Source organism: Carassius carassius, chromosome 50 (assembly GCF_963082965.1).
Source record: "Carassius carassius chromosome 50, fCarCar2.1, whole genome shotgun sequence".
In the NCBI taxonomy this organism is placed as follows: domain Eukaryota; kingdom Metazoa; phylum Chordata; class Actinopteri; order Cypriniformes; family Cyprinidae; genus Carassius; species Carassius carassius.
Window position 1 is genome coordinate 5,505,473 of NC_081804.1, and position 15,446 is coordinate 5,520,918.

The window sequence follows — 15,446 nt, forward strand, 5'->3', positions numbered from 1 at the left end:
GCAATACAAAATGTAAAGGTATAGTTCTCCCCCTCAAAATAATTATATGCCATGGGCTAAAAATGTTCCTAAAAATGTGTGTTCCGCAGAAGAATATCACACAGGTTTGTAACAACATGAGGGTGAGTAAATGATAACAGATCTTACTTTTTGGTTGAACTATCGCTTTATCATTTTGAGTAGGATTGGTGAAAGTGGGTTTTTTTTGTTGTTGTTTTTTTTTTCTCAACTCATCTGAACCACAATCGCACTCATTCGTCATCAATAGGTCTGTATTGAATGTTGAGAACAGCACGGTTAAAGTGAAACCCTGAAAATACAGTAGTTTGCTTCTTAACATTTGGAACGTGTGACCTCAAGTGAACTCCAAAATCTAATTTGAAATGCAGTTACTCCCACTCCTAAACTGGCCACATCCTGCACTGAAACAATGGAGCAATGGCATAAAAAAACAGTGCAAAATCATAATAGAGAATAGACAAGATGATTTCCTTCGGCCTTGTATTTATTAAAAAAAAAAGTTAGTTTTGGGACTTTATTTACAATATCTGATCTTGGTTTAAGCGGATATTTTTGCAGCTTTCCACATTTCGATTCCTGTTGGATCTATATATAAAACCATTTTAATTATTCAATCAGCATCATTCATCTGCACTCTACAGTAACTTTAAGGTCATGTTTTTAATAATGGACTCTTTTCATGTTTCTGGGCCTCAGAAGCGGAAATCATCATAGTTGGGTAACTTCTATAGTGGTGATGATCAAAAACAATGGATTTGTGTTCCTATTTGTTTCAGTTGTAAAGAAAAAAAAAACATGGTGTTTATATGACTACAAAAGAGGAAAAAAAGGATTGAGCGATTGATTACTTTGGATAGAAGAGAGAGAGTGTGTTAGAAACACTCGCCCAGCAGCATTAACCAATTTTCTGTAATTTAAATTAATTCTGTAATTTGTTACATAACACAAAATGTTATAAATGTACTTTCTTCTGTTGTTGTTAATAATGAAAAAAAAATTGTATGTAGTAGATTTTTTTTTTAAATCCTCAGAATTGTTCAACTACCGATATTTCCTGCTTATTGGAAAATGGACACAATAACAAGTGTGTGAATTAGTGTGCTTATTGCAATATTTTAACTTTAGCAAATCTTAGTTTCAGTTTTAAGGTCAGTTATGTTGACTTGTGATAATTTAACAACAACTGTAGAGCACGTGTTGTATGCAGAATGCAACTTAAAATTAAAATGATTAAGTATTTTATTCGATACAGACCAGTGTCACCAGTTGAGGCGTTCAAGGACAATCATTTATTAAACATTCTTAACAAGGTTAAATAGTCTTCGTAAGGAGGAATGCTCAGAGGCAGACGGTTCTTATTCAGCTGCTCCAGGACGTTCCTTGTACTTCTCCAAATTTGCCAGGATCCACCCAGAGGGGCCCAGGATGGTCGCGAACATAATCACCATGACAAAGGTTTGCTCCTGCATTGAGAACACAGGGACGGTCATCAGACGCGGAACTATATTAGTCTAGACTTTTATTTATTTTATTTTTTATAGTAATACACTAGCCAAGCTATTTTCCCATGCATTTAACTCAAGCTGGCTATATTTTTGTTGCCTTATCCCTTAGAGACTATTATGCGATTTTTATTTGGGCAAAATATAGCAGTGCAACTAAGTTAGCCCAGATGGAAAATAAACTACAACTGAGGTATTTGTGTTTTGGAACATAGTAGCTGTATTAGCTGGTCTAAACTGGTTTTAGCTGGACCAGAATAGTAAACAAGCATAGACCAGCAGTAAACAAGGGTTTAAAACCTTTTAGCTGGATCGAATGAAACAAAGCGAACTTCCCAACAGGACGCCTTTATTTGTTCGAGAAGGTCATAAAATTGGCTGGTTTCCAGAAGGCCTCGAAGGAGTTCAGTCCCATTAATTAAAGAATCTAAAATTATTTTCTTCGTTTAACGGCTTCGAAAATGTTGATATGACAGACCCGCGCGCCCTTTCCACACTGTACGTGAGCGCGCAAATACGACCAATGGCGTTTTCGAATTTGTCCCGTGTCACTTTAATTACACCGGGACAGATATTATTTATATAGGCCACAGGTATTCATGTCATTCTTTTGTGGATTCGCCCATTCAGGTATTAAATGTAAACACTTTTTTTCACGGTCCGTCGCACTGTTGCGCGCTCCGTCAGTCTGGTCAAAGTGCGCAAGTATGTAGTCACGGGAAAGTCAGCTCATACTCACCCCAGCGGACAGCACATGCTTGGCTGGTTTGGCTGAAATATTAGCTTTAGGTGTGATTTGATGTCTCATCACACTCCTCAGCAGGTTGAAAGAACGATTCAAACCTGACATCGTCTGTTTTTGGATATATCCAAACGCTAAAGTAAACGCTCCAGTCGCGCGCGGCTCGAGTGGTCTCGAAATGTGCCCTACAGGGAAAGCGAGAGCTGCAATATCTTGTCCACCTGCCAAGTCCTATTTAAGGTCAGGGAGAGGAAAAAACAAAAGGAAGTGTGCGTGTTTGCCAATCCGCTGCGCGTGTGATAAGCTCGCTCTGTTTAATTGGCTATCCGGCTCGGTTTGCGTAAAGACGCACCAAGATGGAGAGTGTGTTTGTGCCTGCAGTCAGAGGATGGCTGCAGCCTGCAAGACCTCTTAAAATGTATAAACGGAAGCACTGAAACACAAAAATCCGAATCTGTATGTTCATACATTTCTTTTATTTTTCGAGTGCCTCTAGTTTTACCTTGATTTATTTTCTGCATTTTTTCTTTTCAATTTTCACACTTTGTTTGGGTTATTTTCTTATATTTTAGTGTTTAGGTTTTAAATGGATGCTTTTCAAGCCTGTATTTCAAAATGCACGCAGACTTGAAATATGTAATGTTGAAAGTGTAAGTTGAACTTGAACTGTTAACCTTGGTAAACCATTATCACTAGATGAGTTATTTCTGCCCCACCAGTAATGTACCAGAAGATGGAGCTATTGATATATAAGAAATGTCGCCATCATATACATTCCCCGTTTTGAAAGAAATTAATGCTTTTATTGAGCAAGAAGGAAATAAAAATCTTTCTATTCATCAAAGAATCCTGAAAAAAATAGCAGCAAAACTCTCTTCACCATTGATATTAATATGGAATGCTTTTTTATCGTCAAATTGGCATTTTAAATTGCAATACTATTTCACAGAATTACTATTTTTAAATGTAGTCTTGGTGAACATAAGATTTTTTTTTAAATCGTCAAACTTTTGTACAGTAGTGTGTCTAGCAAATTGGATAAATATTATACTCAAACATTTAAAGATGAAAAACATTGTGTTTAATTAAACAACTGTAGGTGTGAATTTTGATCGAATCCTTTAATTGCATTATTATCTAGGAAGTGACATCATATTTAGTTTGAAACCAGTACAAAGATGAGCAAATACTAGTAATGGATTTGACGAATTTTGGGATGTTTTCATGCATTAATTTGTGATCATAACCATTTATTTGCACCCTGTAAGTTAATTTTCCTGCCACTGTGTAAACAATCAAGCAATAACTGATCATGTTAAAATGCTTGAGCTTTACAAGAGCCTTACTGTGCTTTCATACAAATAATTCCTCAAATTACAACACAAACATATTCAGAATGGCTCGCTGCAAAGTTATGTGACCCTGAGAAAGTAAAACTGGCTAATGGCAAGGTGACAGAAGGAAATATTAACTTTGCAATTGTCACTGTTAAACAGACAAATATTGTGAGAGAATATCTCCCAGTGTTTTCATTGAACACACTAAAGCACATGGCAGTGAAAGGAGCCATTGCTCTCTAATCAGGCAACACGTCTGGCTCACATGACCTCATCTCTCTCTTTTTGCAGCTGTTGGACTTTGGCTGTGAGTCGGAGGCATTTAAGGTCATCTGAAGTACCTCAGTTGCCTCGCATGTATTTACGTTTATGTACAGTATATACATTGACCTCTGTTTGTCATGTGGATGCATAAAATAACCATATATGACAATTTAGGATATAATCCATCATCACTGTGAATGTTATCTGTTAACACATCAAACCAAAGTACTTTTATTTATAAAACATGACTTACAGCACTGTTAAAACATTGGGATATTCCATCTTAATTGTGAATTTCTAAAGATAACAGTTTAATGTCAGAACAATACAACTTAACAGAAGGCAAAAAAAAGTTATATTTGACATAAATAGATTTATTCTGAATCTTAAACATTACAAAATATGGCACACTGTACAGACCCAGCTAACAAAAATACATTCTAAGTGTTGCTGACATTCCCATTAAGTTATGAAAACATTATTTATAAATGTTTTCAAAACACTTTTTTTTTCTTGCAATCAGAGAAACATTAAAAGAATGTTTGCAAACATTATGGGAATGTTATCTTTGAATGTTCTGCAACAAGTAATAGTTGGTAGTAATGTTTAAAAAAAACAGACTAACATCCAACTAAAATGTTTGAGAAAATTGTTTCACAAACAATGTATAAACAACATTTTTGTGCGAAGGTTTTGATAACATTATAAAAGACCAGATGACTCTGAACAAATGTCCTATTAATGCAACTGGAAGAATGTTTGTCAGTAACTTTGAGAGAACTTTGCAAGAACCTTCTGAGAATGTTCCGAGGTTAACGGTGTAAACTATTTGTACTTCAGTTAGCGGTTAACAAAGTTCTGCATTTTGAACAATCCTGATTGTTTTCTTGCATTCAGCGACTTCAGTTTCTGAAACCCTTAAAGAAAACACACCAAATCGAGAACTTAATTTACCTGTAGTATGCAATTATTTCACACGTTAACAAATTATTGATCCATACCTTTGAGAACTGCATACCAGCTATTTAACCCTGAGCTTGGAATAATGTCATCAATGTCAGGAACAAATCGTCTTCCATCTGGGGGGAAAAAGGAAACTCAATACGAATACTGCAAGAAATCTAAATCTGGGCACTTATATTCATATCACTGTTTCAAACAGAATATTAGCTGAAACAAACACTCAGGATTATCATTACCAGGCAATCGATTTGAGTATTGGGGAGACCAGACAACACTCACGTTTTCCTTTTAAGTAAAGCATTGACTGTGGTCCCCAGTTCTTGGATAATGTGGTCTATTAAAAGACATGAACAGTAAATGAGTAAAAAAAAAACAGCAAAAACATATTTCTAATAAACAATTAAAGAAACTATATATATATATATATATATATATATATATATATATATATATATATATATATATATATATATATATATATATATATATATATATATATATATATATATATATATATATATAAAGGTACCTTCTGAATGCAATGACACTCCCTCATCAGTAAAAATATCACTGTGCATGTCCATAAAATCCACATTCTTGATATCTATGAAGAGAAAACGGATTAAAAATCATTTGGTGTTCTATGCTAATGTATGCACATAAAAATACGTATATGCATATTTACCATTTTTGTCGGATCAAGAATCGTTTTTGATCAGAAGAACTAAACCGATCTGAACGGTCCAGTTCTCTACTGCTCTATTTATGTCCTTCTTTAACAACAGGACCCAAGGTTCGATACAGCCCCCTGCGAGAGACATCACTTGCTTTGCACCTTGTCCTATAATGGGAACACTCTCTACATTAACCTGCACAAAAGCCTGACGTCAAGAGCATCTCCCATTATGAAAATCAATACAGTGAGATTTACCCTACAGCTGTCTCTCTAAAATTCTACATCTCATGTTTTTCGTAAGAGTGTCGTAACCTTGAAACCAAAATGGCTTGAATCGAGTTGGCTGCATAAAAGGTGATGGAAAGTTAACCCTTTTATTTAATAAGTAGGATTTGGTAGGTGTAAGATAAAAATATAAGAAATGGAACGATTTAAAAAAAGAGCAGGAAGTTGATCGATTTATATGTATCACGTACCATTTATATTTTAAATACTGACACAGAAAAAAAAAGTCACTAATGCATAAACACAGTGACTGCTCCATTACAGAGAAACAACCACAGATGGCAAAATTCAAATGCCATACTAAATTTGCAATGCATGAACTGAGAACAAGTTTCCAAACAGGATAAAACATTCCAGAACAAACATCAGGTAATGTAGAAAAAAAAAAAACATGTAAACACTGTTCCTGTTCGAACAGTTAAAAAGCAAGGTTTTGTCAAAGATTTTGCTTTTCCTGACTACAGAAGATATAAGACTGTCAACAAACTACAAATAAAAAAAGTGGTTAGAATAATTTAAATAAAATCATTCAAATATTTTTTTTGATAATATATTTAAATATATAATGTTCGATTAAAATCCTGTAGATGTGAAGTGGTGGGAATGAACAAAAACAAACAATAAATAATAGTCAAAATATATATAAATAAATATAAATAAAATGTGCTATTAAAGTCATGCGGGTGTGAATTTTTAGCTCTTAACGTTAAAGTAAATAAACACTTGTTGGTAACCAAAGCTCATCTGGATCAATTGTAACACTGAGCATCTGTTCCCCAGCTACTCTTTTAATTGCACGCTGGTGGATTTGAATATTGATCGAACAATCTGCGTCAGGCACTGACCAAACTCCTCCAAAATCATTCTCTCAGCATGAGCCGAAGTGTACCCTTCCTTCTCAGCCTCTTTAGTCTGGACGAGGACACAGCCGCATGCGGCTTCCACTACATCAGGCGTGATGCACTCCAGAGGACTCGTATCAAAAGACACCCTCAGTGACCAACAGAAGAACAAAACCCTACTGCTCTCATTTACTACCATTTGAAAAACAACCAACAAAGCACGACACAAGCAGTAGCCTGTAACCTCAGTCTCGTTGGGCTAGTTTACAGTGATGCTAACAATCTTGAAAGTGACACTGAAGGCCTCTTGATTCACATATCTACTATTTATATATATATATATATATATATATATATATATATATATATATATATATATATACAGTAAAAACGGTAATATTACAAAATATTATTACAATTTCTGTTTTAATGTATTTATGTGATAGTAAAGCTGAATTTTCAGCATCATTACTCCAGTCTTCAGTGTCACATGATCTTTCAGAAATCATTTTTAATATGTTGATTTTGCTGCTCAAGAAACATTTCTTCTTATTATCTATGTTGAAAACAGTTGTGCTGCTTTTTATGCTTTATGTTTATGGATATGGAAAGGAAACCATGATACACTACCATTCAAATGTTTGGGGAAAAAAAGAAAGAGTTTTATTCAAAAAGAAAGCATTAAACTTATCAAAAGGGACATTAAAGTCATTTATAATGTTACAAAAAAATCTTTCAAATAAATGTTGTTCAATGAACTTTCTATACACCAAAGAATTCTGAAAAAAATATCAACTCAGCATATTTGATTGATTCCTGATGGACCATGTAACACTGAATATTGGAGTAATGACTGCTGAACATTAAGCATTTACAGTAACAAACATCCAATCTTTGACAAGACAAGCCTACAGTTCTTAGTGTTTTGATTTTTATTTTATTTTTAAGAAAGGAAATTCAAAAAACACTTAAGCAAAATGATTTGTTATTTTGCTGTTGTTTACATGATTACAGTATTACAGTCTCAGGTGCACCTGGTCGGGCAGTAGCTCCTGGAGACTGGCCTGTCCTGCTCAAAGCTCTTCTTCTTCGTTTCGGCAGCCCACACACTTACAAGTGGACGTGCACATGATTTTGGCCTGTGTGGAATTACAGCGTAAAGTGGCTTCTAATAAACGCACTACTGAAAATACATCACATCAGGTCAGTTTACCTCATAACACTCGCAGTAGTTCTTCAGGCAACCTGAACGCTTGCAGCTGCAGACTTTTGTGTGACATCCCTTCACATTCCCGTTTCCTGCAACTGGCAATTTTAAACTGAAATGCCCCTGGATTCTTGTCCAGACAGGCTTATAAAGAGCAATGATAGTGTGGAATATAAGAGTTATCAGTCGCATCTAGTCAAAGAGCCCATTTAAGTTGGTTTATTTTAGTCATGTGGTTGATCTTTATAGCCTGGGATCTCTCTCAGTTATGTTCAGTATTATTGCAGCAGTTTTGCAGTTGTTGTAGACATCTCTTTTTGCAAAATATTCACTAAAACTGCCAAAAGAAATTGTTTGCTAAGAGCTGATTTTACATGGTCAGGACAAAGCAGTTATTTTTGTACAGAAGCATCAATCATCATGACATCATGATTTCATGTAGAAAATACTTTCGATTTGTGCACACTCACTGATAACATGCCATAATGAAAAGCCTCATGAGGTGGGTTGGGGGCCTAGCACATGCTGATAATGGCTAGACTGAGCCAGTGAGTATTCAGGATAGGACGCTAAGCTAAAGTGGGCCCTTGGAGGCAATGGATCACATGACAGCAGATGAAGAATCCTGTAAGTGGTGTAGTCATCCTCCCTGAGGGATTCTTCCATCCTGAATGCATCCCATGACTGATGAGATTTGCCAGTATAGGACTTGCATGGGTGTGGTGTAAAGGAACAATTCAAGAGACCCCTCAGATAACTTTTTTTTTTTTGGTCTTCCAGCTCATTCATTCTCCAGCACTAGATGGCGCTGGAATCACACAGACATATTCAGCTAATCATTCATCCACATCAAGATAATGGCAAATTTGCTGACATTGTCATACAGATAACTGAGTAATGGTTTTTTTTACCGTTTAAAATAACAAAGTTAACTTATCTGAGGCTGTATAAGAGTTCTGGGTCTGTTTTTCGACACTGCAGATAAGTTACTCTAAAAAGCGCGAAAATCAGGAGAGCAAAACCCGCGACTTGATTTTTGTAAAATATATATATATATATAAATTATAAATAAATCGCAACCAGTGTATGTATTATTATTTAAGATTTAATAAAATGTTGTATTTTAAATAACACCAAAACTCCACATAAATAAATCCTATTAATATTAGTGAAGTGCAATTCTTATATATGTCCAATAGATGGAGAGAAAGGACAACATCATGGTGGATATGTGATCTGAGTGCCAGATGACCGCTGAGAAGCTAAGACCAGAAGAACAGCCTGCAGTATTAATTATTCATGTTTCAGTCTGCATGCAGAATTGTTATGGGTGGGTATATACTTTGCAAATTTAAAAGTAATAGTCTGTCATGGTTACTGCCTTTTCTATGAATATAAAATAAAGATAATGAGACAGACATAAGGTGAGTCGAATGCCATTTATGAGTTTTATTTTTTTAATCCATCTCCACTTCAGCCGTCAAGTGATTCTGACAGAGTAAAGTTACGTGGTAATATTGACAGTTTAGCGGTGAAGAATTTGAACGTTAATACAGCCTCTGAGAGCGCGGTGGAGGTCACGGTGTGTCAGTGCTGGATTCGGTCAAAATTAGGCTTGACTTATTTCCTCTGATGTGAGAGAAGAAGGCAGACTGTCCAGAGCTCCAATTTCTGCAGGGTGAAGTAAAAATGTGAAGATTACAACAGTTCTCTTTCTTGCAGTCAAGTTACTTTAGGTGAACAGTAGTTTTTTGGGTCTTATTCGCCCAAAACCTACAGAGATGGTTTTTCAGGATTGAATGAAATATACATTACTAGTCCTTTATGTGCATGTTTATAATTTTTTTGACTAATCTGATGGGTTCAGCTACTAGTAAAAGTCAGAGTTAACAGTCACACAACAGATGAATTTCAATAGGTCAGCACAACAACAAAATGACCAAAAACTGAAACTTCTTTGTGTTTCTTTTTGAACTCATATTCAAAACTCATATTGTGTAACGATATTACAATAAATCTAAAAAAAAAAAAAATAACAGCTGCACTTACCTTTTAATTTGAGATAAGAAAGAAAGTCTATGATAGTATGGACAACATCCTCATCTGATATCCTCAGAGCTCCTAAAAAGCAGAAACAGTCATTACAAGATTTCATAGAGTTATTATTTTACTGATGAAGTCTTGCCACAACATCTGTGAAAGTACATTAACAATTAATGGATAATATAATCCACATCCCAGCCTTTATAGAGTCTAGTAAACAATATAGAATCATGATCTTAATTAACACAAATCCATTTTGGTTTTTTTTTACACTGATGAGTCCCTACAGGCAGTGCATGTTTCTTACCTGTCTTGAAATCTTCCTCTATTGGCATTTCTCTCTTCCCTGACACTCCATGCTTGTCACTAAGGCTAAGGCTCCTGTGGCTGTCTATGGCATCTGATCACAAAGCAAAAAATAATCACATTGATCATTTGAACAGCCCGCTGAGCACCACACCATCAGACCCTGACGCCCCGGCTGATATTCATAGACCTGCCTGTGGCACACATATTTTCCTAATGCGACAAGTCATTATCCGACGCATGTCTTTTTTGTTTTGTTTCTGTTTTTTTTGGGGACAGACTGAGTAGAGCAACCTACAGGTATTGAGTCATGGAACTGCTTTTTTTGTTGCAATACGAAGCACAAGCTCACACCCTTGCGGAAATAAAGAAGTGCACTTAATTGTATTGAATGTACACTTGTAGTAAAGTACATAAAGATAAAGTACATAAAGATAAAGATGTACTTAAGTGGGTCAAAAAAAGCACTCTTAAGTTCAACTAATATAAATTTAAACTATAGCTATAATAAATTCCATTTAATTGCAAAATTTATGCAAGTAAGTGTCCGAAAACATTACATTCAATTTTCACTTAAGTATATTCTTTTAGTGTATGTTATTTCCATAACTACTCATTTTTAAAGTATTCTAAAGTGTACTCCTCTTCCACAAGGGCACTAAATAGCAGTTTAACTGCAAAACGACAGCAGGAGCTCACAGCAAGTGGACAAGCAGAGACAGAGAGTAGAGCGAAAGATAGAGGATGTAAAAAGAGCGAAATCACCTTTAACAAACTATTTCATGCAATTAAAGAAAACAGCAAATATTGCTCTTATATTCAGAACGAAACCTCATATGTCATATGGCAGTATTTAGAAAGTCCATGAAGAAGAATACTTCATGCTATTGCACACAGAAATGATTCCCTAAAACAGCATACTAGCAATGCTTTTAAAGCTTGATTGATCTTTCCAGTTTAGGTGAAAAGATCTGTCTTTGATTCATGCTGAATGGAAGCTTCACCAGCAATGGAAAACAGCACAAAGAGCAGAATGCCACAGAGCAATTCCTCCTCTGACTTCAATAACCTGCAGGTGCTATCTTACATTGACCAAGCAGATCTTCTCTCCCCCTTGCACTGGGAGAATCCTTAATCTGTATAAGGTGATCAATACGACCTGAAACACAGGGAGCTTATGTAACTGACCTACACAGGTGAGCTCAACATCAGTGTACCCCAACACATTTCATCAAAGACAGAGAACAGGCCTGCACAGACAGTACAGACACACTAAAGAGTACAAGGTTTAAAAAGTAGACCTGTGAGCTCAACGCAAAAATAAAGCAAAACAAATGAAGAAAGAATGTATGTGTCAGAACAGTTACATAAATCATACGCAACTGTTTTTATAATAAACAGCTACAGGGAAAGATAAAGAGTTGTATTATTGGAGAAGACAGAAAAAAAAAAGTCTACAAAAGACATAATGGGGTACTCACGGGGACCGAGAAGATACCCAGCACTGTTGAGGGTCCATCCTCTCTTCTCTTTTGCCTGTTTTATAGAATATGTAATATATATAAATATAGAAAGTTCAAGTTATAAAAGTTACACAAAAAAAAAAAATCCATTTACATTTACAGTTAAAAACTGACACCTATGTTGCTGGAAATTCACTGTAAATACTGGCATACTGGTGCCTTTATATTTTACAGCTGATAACTATATTTTATTAAGTGATATGATGTTAATATCTACTTTAACAAAAAAAGGTTAATTTGACGGTTTTTAAAATAACAATATTTGTTTTTACATTACTATTGTTATTGACATTTTACGTTACCTTTTACCTTTATGCTATTTTGCCGAGAACTCTATCTCTTAATGCCGTGTTCAGTTGTGACAACTTACCCCATAAAGCCCGAAACATGTCCAGTTATTGGGGCAAAAGTAAACGTGCATTCTTTATTTCTTACCCAATTAAATATTTATAGCAAATTGTTAAGTTATGTATGTAAGCAGAAATTGCCTTAAAGAAAAAAAAAATCCCCCGTGAGATTGTCAGAACAATTTACTCGGGTTAAAATTGTGACAACTAGCCCCAGTCTGTCCTATAACAAGATGTTCAGAACAGTTCCTCTATCTTTAAAATAACACTGTTTCAACTTTCCCGTAATTTAATTTGCGTTAAAACCCAGACTACAGTATTAGGTAATGAAATGAATCATTTTGAATCTTACCGCGATCACCATTCCGAGTGTTTCCGTGAGAAACGCGCACACAATAAGAGACACACACACTCCACCGACACACCTGTTCATCTGAAGAAAAGAAAAGAAAAAAAAACTCAGTGAAGCATTATGTAACAAACAGAACATGTATAAAGAAAAACAGAAAGATGGAGACTGGAAACTTACTCTGAGTATCTGTTGGGTCTTTGGAGAGTAAAACACTGCTAGGCGGATATTCCTGCTGCTTCTTTACTCCTGGTCCTCTCATGCTCTTGGGATCCGGAGCCTTTTATTGAAACGGAATGTCTCACCTCTGACGTGTTTACGTCAAAAGGTGACATCGTCAGGCTCTTCATCAATGACATCAGAGCAAATTAGCAACGATCGAGTCTGTTTATGTTCATGGATCAGATGATTACCGCCTTATGGATTTTTGTGGCCATCAAAATGTCCCTTCCAGTTCAAAGATCACCTGGATGATGGATTATGGTATTTTGGATTTTACATTTTCCAGTTTGGCATTCCCAGCTCAGCATAAGCACACACATTTTACAGTAACAGAAATATTATTTTGCTTAAAATATTTTTTAAATGTAACAAATGCATGCTTCTAAAAGATTAAAGAAATAATGTTACTGTTTTTCAGTAAATGAGTGCATTTTAGTCATTTTTAATGCAAAAGAATGTGTGAGAAATAAAAAATCTTATTAAAGTCTACTCTGAAAAATAAGGTTTTAGAAATGCAGTCTTTGTTTTCATGCACTTGATTCATATATATATATATATATATATATATATATATATATATATATATATATATATATATATATGCACACATAACAGTTTATAATTATAGGTAAAAATGTGTATTTTATTTCATATCATATTAACAAACACATCTTTGTGTCTGCAGGCTACTCCTTCTGACATGACATGATAACATGAACAAACCGCACCTTTTTACAAAAAAAAAAGTCCTTACTTTTTTCAGTTTCTTATAATTATGCCTTTAACTAGAGCTCCAGAGATGAATGTGTATTACTGATATTTGCAATGACCTTTGCACCTGCTCAAGTCACCCTTTACAAGAGTTTCCGGCATTTATCCATCTTTATTGACATTTTAACACATGCAAATACTTAAACATATAGAAACAATACATAGAAAAAAACAAATCACAAAAGGACGCTTTTTGATAAGCTTTATTGAGTGCTGAAGGTGATGTGGGTTCATATGTTCATATGGGTGGGTTGTACATTCCACTAAAGCGCAGTTTTACAAAGCTATTCATGCATTTGTTAAAACTCAGTGCCCTTACGATTCTTTCCCACTCCACATAAACATATTGGCTGGCAATCATGAAAATAACAAAGATTCCCAAAATAATGAAGAAGATGAGTAGTATTTTGATGGCTCTTCTCAAAAGGCTTTGTTCCTTCTGATGGAAAGGTCTCTCGGATTGCTCATTGTCTATTTCCATGCGTTGAGTCTGTAAGATGGTGTCGTCCATCTGCTTCTCGGTTTCTGGAGAGCTGCGTTCTTGAGTGTCTGTGTGACATTTCATCTGATGATGTTCCTCACCAACTGGATGGATGATGGAGGCAGCTGGCGATGAAGCTCTTGATGAAATGGAGCAGAGTGCATACAATCAATCATCTTTCTTTTTAAAGAAATCAGTTAATACAGCTGTGTATGGTGTCTTTTCATTAGAGAGAGAGAGAGAGAGAGAAAAAAACACTTTTGCAGGCATTTCAGATGAATAGAAAATAAGATTCCATAACAAATTGTATGATATACTCTGCATTAGATCAATACATAGCCTAACTAATTAATCTGCACAAGAGAAAGAAGCCTAACGTTACCTGTTGTTTCCATCTGTCCCGTGCATATTAATGAGTAATCTGAAAACTGCTCGGGACCTGCAGTGACCAGGACAGCAGGATTTCTCTAACTTCACTAGCTTTACTGCGTTCATGGCGATAGGTGTCTCTTTGACCTACGAGACAAACATTTCAATATCATTCCGTCTGTCAATCATTCAGTAGGCTATAGTTTCAGTCATGGTGCGAGTTATTCAATTAATTTTAGGAACTTCAACTATTATTTAAAAAGAAGGATATAAGCCTAACGTACTTAATCGTCTTTCGAAATGCATAGTCATTTTGGCCCAGTTACAGCTACATAAAGGTCAGATAACGAAAAGTGTTTGTTATTTTTGAGATGTGTTAATATATAATCACGGTAGCCTAATTTGACTTGTCATGATTAATCGACGTCACGTAACGTTACGTTACAGATCGAAATAAAGGCGTTTATCTGATCTGGCGAACACCAAAACGAAAATGCAGCGCAAACGTTTGGAAAACTTCGTCGTTACTGAACCTTTTGAACGCTGTTAAACATATAACGTTAGGCTACATACTTTTATGAAGAAACGCTTATTTCAGCTAACGTTACTTCGGACGTTCACTCAAATTCAAATGAAGAAAGTAAAAGAAGAGGAATATTATTAACCGAATCAGTCTTAGTTATTGGAATTAATCAAATCCAGTAACGTTAACTACCTGAAGTCTTTTCTCTGTAGCTGTTCTGTGTAACTGCTAAGGAACGAAAAAAACAATTCCTCAATTTGAAACACTTAAATCGTCGGCCTGGTGTTGCTATGGTTACCAGTTCACGCGAGCACGACGTTCTCACGTGCGTCTGTCAACTTAACGTGAACTCAAATTTGTAATACTTTTTTGGAGGGGTTATTAGAACATAACAATCATCTTGTCAGGAACTACTTCGTCAAGACATTTTTCAACTATATTTTAATTTATTACAAAGTTGTAGGTATGTACACAGATGTGAAAATGTTAAATAGGCCTACAGTTAGAAAATAAAATTTGTTGTTTTATTTATCATATTTTTATATATATATATATATATATATATATATATATATATATATATATATATATATATATATATATATATATATATATATATATATATATATTTATTTTTTTATGCGTTTTTGTAAAGCCATAATTTTATTTTAAT

At 34.9% G+C, this 15,446-nt stretch overlaps 3 protein-coding genes and 1 long non-coding RNA gene across 7 annotated transcripts; all 4 read right to left on the bottom strand.

Annotated features, from left to right (window-relative positions):
* Window positions 1-1,242: 1,242 nt before the first annotated feature.
* LOC132133173 (cytochrome c oxidase subunit 8B, mitochondrial-like) lies at window positions 1,243-2,484 on the bottom strand. Its single transcript, XM_059545918.1, has 2 exons — window positions 2,263-2,484; window positions 1,243-1,484 (listed from the first exon to the last, which is right to left on the bottom strand). Exons 1-2 carry the CDS (start codon window positions 2,371-2,373, stop codon window positions 1,377-1,379), a joined length of 219 nt encoding a protein of 72 aa, XP_059401901.1. The 5' UTR covers window positions 2,374-2,484; the 3' UTR covers window positions 1,243-1,376.
* A 2,072-nt stretch (window positions 2,485-4,556) lies between these two features.
* On the bottom strand, window positions 4,557-5,544 carry LOC132133014 (spexin prohormone 2-like). The gene is made up of 5 exons (XM_059545668.1): window positions 5,515-5,544; window positions 5,359-5,433; window positions 5,109-5,163; window positions 4,868-4,945; window positions 4,557-4,783 (listed from the first exon to the last, which is right to left on the bottom strand). The coding sequence occupies exons 1-5, from the start codon at window positions 5,515-5,517 to the stop codon at window positions 4,707-4,709; spliced, it is 288 nt and encodes a 95-aa protein (XP_059401651.1). The 5' UTR covers window positions 5,518-5,544; the 3' UTR covers window positions 4,557-4,706.
* A 3,720-nt stretch (window positions 5,545-9,264) lies between these two features.
* Window positions 9,265-12,685, bottom strand: LOC132133388 (galanin peptides-like). 4 transcript variants are annotated; one of them, XM_059546178.1, is made up of 7 exons: window positions 12,588-12,685; window positions 12,411-12,491; window positions 11,670-11,724; window positions 11,276-11,347; window positions 10,190-10,282; window positions 9,889-9,957; window positions 9,265-9,510 (listed from the first exon to the last, which is right to left on the bottom strand). In XM_059546178.1, the coding sequence occupies exons 2-7, from the start codon at window positions 12,489-12,491 to the stop codon at window positions 9,449-9,451; spliced, it is 432 nt and encodes a 143-aa protein (XP_059402161.1). In that variant the 5' UTR covers window positions 12,588-12,685; the 3' UTR covers window positions 9,265-9,448. The 4 variants fall into 4 exon arrangements, with proteins under 4 accessions (XP_059402161.1, XP_059402160.1, XP_059402163.1 ...); XM_059546177.1 differs by having other exon boundaries at window positions 9,889-9,960; XM_059546180.1 differs by lacking the exon at window positions 11,276-11,347.
* An 882-nt stretch (window positions 12,686-13,567) lies between these two features.
* LOC132133612 (uncharacterized) lies at window positions 13,568-15,103 on the bottom strand. Its single transcript, XR_009429182.1, has 3 exons — window positions 14,966-15,103; window positions 14,264-14,397; window positions 13,568-14,020 (listed from the first exon to the last, which is right to left on the bottom strand). It is a non-coding gene; the product is annotated as an uncharacterized LOC132133612 (long non-coding RNA).
* Between the last annotated feature and the right edge of the window lie 343 nt (window positions 15,104-15,446).